The 2,477-nt window shown below is 35.6% G+C and overlaps 1 protein-coding gene across 1 annotated transcript in view; it reads left to right on the forward strand.

Moving 5' to 3' along the window:
• Nucleotides 1-44: 44 nt before the first annotated feature.
• The window catches only part of ZCCHC4 (zinc finger, CCHC domain containing 4), a gene marked incomplete at its 5' end in the record, with an annotated part of 7,983 nt that continues 5,550 nt past the window's right edge, over nucleotides 45-2,477 (forward strand). Inside the window, 3 exons of the mRNA XM_009577974.1 lie at nucleotides 45-242; nucleotides 1,610-1,692; nucleotides 2,424-2,477. Of these exons, the coding sequence (XP_009576269.1) occupies nucleotides 45-242; nucleotides 1,610-1,692; nucleotides 2,424-2,477 (335 nt within the window). The remainder of the gene's footprint in view (nucleotides 243-1,609; nucleotides 1,693-2,423) is intronic.

Below are 2,477 nucleotides of genomic sequence, written 5' to 3' on the forward strand. Positions count from 1 at the left end.
GGTTGTGTTTTACAGCAGCCTTTGTTAATGCTTTATTCTGGAAGCTTGACACTTGCAGTGGAGGCATTAAAACAGATCTGTTGGTGTCCCGTGTGTCATCATATAATTACGTTTGTCCTTTAGGTCCTGCTCTTCTGTTTGTAAAGACTAGCCAAGGAAAAGAGGAAGGAAGAAGATTTTATGCTTGTTCAGCTTGTAGGGATAGAAAAGACTGTAACTTTTTCCAGTGGGAAGATGAGAAGGTAAGAGAGCACTGCTTAAGACTGTGGTAATATTGGGGATTTTTTTCTCTATTTAAGAGAAAATTGGAAAAAAAAGAAAAGTATGTTTTGTTCTGGAAATCTTTGGCGATTGCTGTTTTGTAAACTTTGTCTAATAGTTTATGTTTAGCGGAGCACTTATTTCTGTCAGGAGAACGTTTCAAGTATAACTGTCAAGGAAGGCTGTGTACATTTTGAGCAAAACTGACATTTGTAACTGTATTGCCAAAACACTTAGGAATTCAAGTTATGAAGTTTACCAAAATTATGCAATGTTGAACAAAATAGGATAGTTCTGATCCCAAGATGTCCTCATCTTCCATGATTAAGGCAGAGAAAATCTGGTGGATACAGGCAAGCAATGGGATATACAAAACAGTGAGATTGTGGGGATCAGCGTGATGGTCAGTAGTGTCAGAACATCTGCAGCAATTTCTTTTCGTCTAAAGAACTTTGGTCAGATAATTGTAAGGTAACAAAATTGGGATTGATAAGTATTCACGGAGAGCTTGCTGCGTTTTTCATCCACTACATTTTGTGTTATTTTTTCTGTTTTCTAAATGAGTATCTTGTGTTGTGCCATTGTCCTCAGCAGGTTGGCAGGCTGGGTTGTAATCACGTTCGTAAGTGTTTCATTGCTGTGATGGTTACTACTGAAAAGTTGTATAAAGAGAAAATGAGGTGGTTAATCACTCAGTTGTGTAGATTTAAATGGTATTCCTAGTGAAATTTCATTTTGAATGTCACTTGTATCATGGCGTCTTTTGTTCTATTGAATTTTACTGTCTCTCCCTTCAAACAAATCAGTTCCAGTTTTGCACAAATGTCTTGAAGCTCTGTTAACTGTGAAGCCATTAAGTATGTTTTGTGGGAACAAAGTAGAAGACTCAGAGAAGAGCTGTCATGCTTTTAAAATAATCACACGCAAAAGACTTGGGTATTTTCACTGTCATCAGTTGTGCAGGATGAGTTCATAGTTCTTCAGAGGGAATATAACTGCTGGCATGCATTAATGGAAAGTATACCCCTTTCTATCTTGATCATAATCATGTTTTGAGATTTTCCCTGAGTGTTACATGTGGTAGAAGAATGAAATGCTTCTATTTGTTTATTTTTTGCAGTTTAAATTCACAATGAGAGACTCATGTTGTTATGCAGCATGCCTCTGTACTGTGGTCATGCTTGTTCTTCTGAAAAAAACAATCCAAAGAAAGTGATAATTTTTCTATGTGGAGCAGCTAAAGCATGAGACCTTTGATACACCCTTTTTGTTTAATATTGAGATTTAATCTACAATACAGAGCGATATCTGTTCATTTTGTAACTTTTTATATACATAAATTTTACAGGTGTCAGAAGCTAGGCTTGCAGCACGGGAAGAATATAATAGAAATCATCAGCCTTCTTTTACACACAGACAGAATGTAGAAAGGTATTGTTACGTATATTTTCTTCACTAAATACCAAGTAATGCAAGTTGAGGTACTCTGAATGTAGAGATAACATTTCAGGATTCATTAAAATATGAAAACATGCCAGAGAGATTTGAAAAAATAAGAACTGGCTGACTGCAATGGGAAAATAGCATGAAACATCTAATTAGTGCATGGTATTTTCAACGCAGGAACTGTATCATTTTTGTTGGGGTGGGTTGTGTTTTTTTTTTTTTTATGTATAGTTTTTCTTACATTAGTGCTCATAATGTGCTAACAACAGGTCAGTAGCAGTTTCAGTTCAAAAAATTATTCGTGACTTTAGTGTGCAAAAGTAACAGGCTTTTAACATTGTGAAAAGAAGCAAAGGTAATACAGTAACAAATAAATCTCCAAGTTTTGTGTGTAAACATACAAGACTGCTTGCTGGTAGTTGATATAGGGTCTTCACTCTGTAATCCAGTTATTTTATGGGGACTCTCAATATATTTGGCCAGCGTATTACATGCTTGCTTTCAGGGCAGGCTTTTTCAAAATGTCCTTTGAGTGTTTTTTCATAAATATTACTTCATTCACATGTAGATAGTGGAGTTTTGCAAGAGCAGCTTAAACTGCATTGCCTGTTTAAATTGAACTCTTACAAAATATGAAACCCCCTTCATAGCTCCCCTTCATATCTTTTATAGAGGCTTTTCAAAAGTTTGTTCCCTGTTGTCTTTTGTATTTAAAGGTACAAGAATTTTGTTCTATTGCCGTTATCAAAGAGGAGGTTTTGCCAGGAATG

Source organism: Fulmarus glacialis, unplaced genomic scaffold (assembly GCF_000690835.1).
Source record: "Fulmarus glacialis isolate BGI_N327 unplaced genomic scaffold, ASM69083v1 scaffold18935, whole genome shotgun sequence".
Classification (NCBI taxonomy): Eukaryota; Metazoa; Chordata; class Aves; order Procellariiformes; family Procellariidae; genus Fulmarus; species Fulmarus glacialis.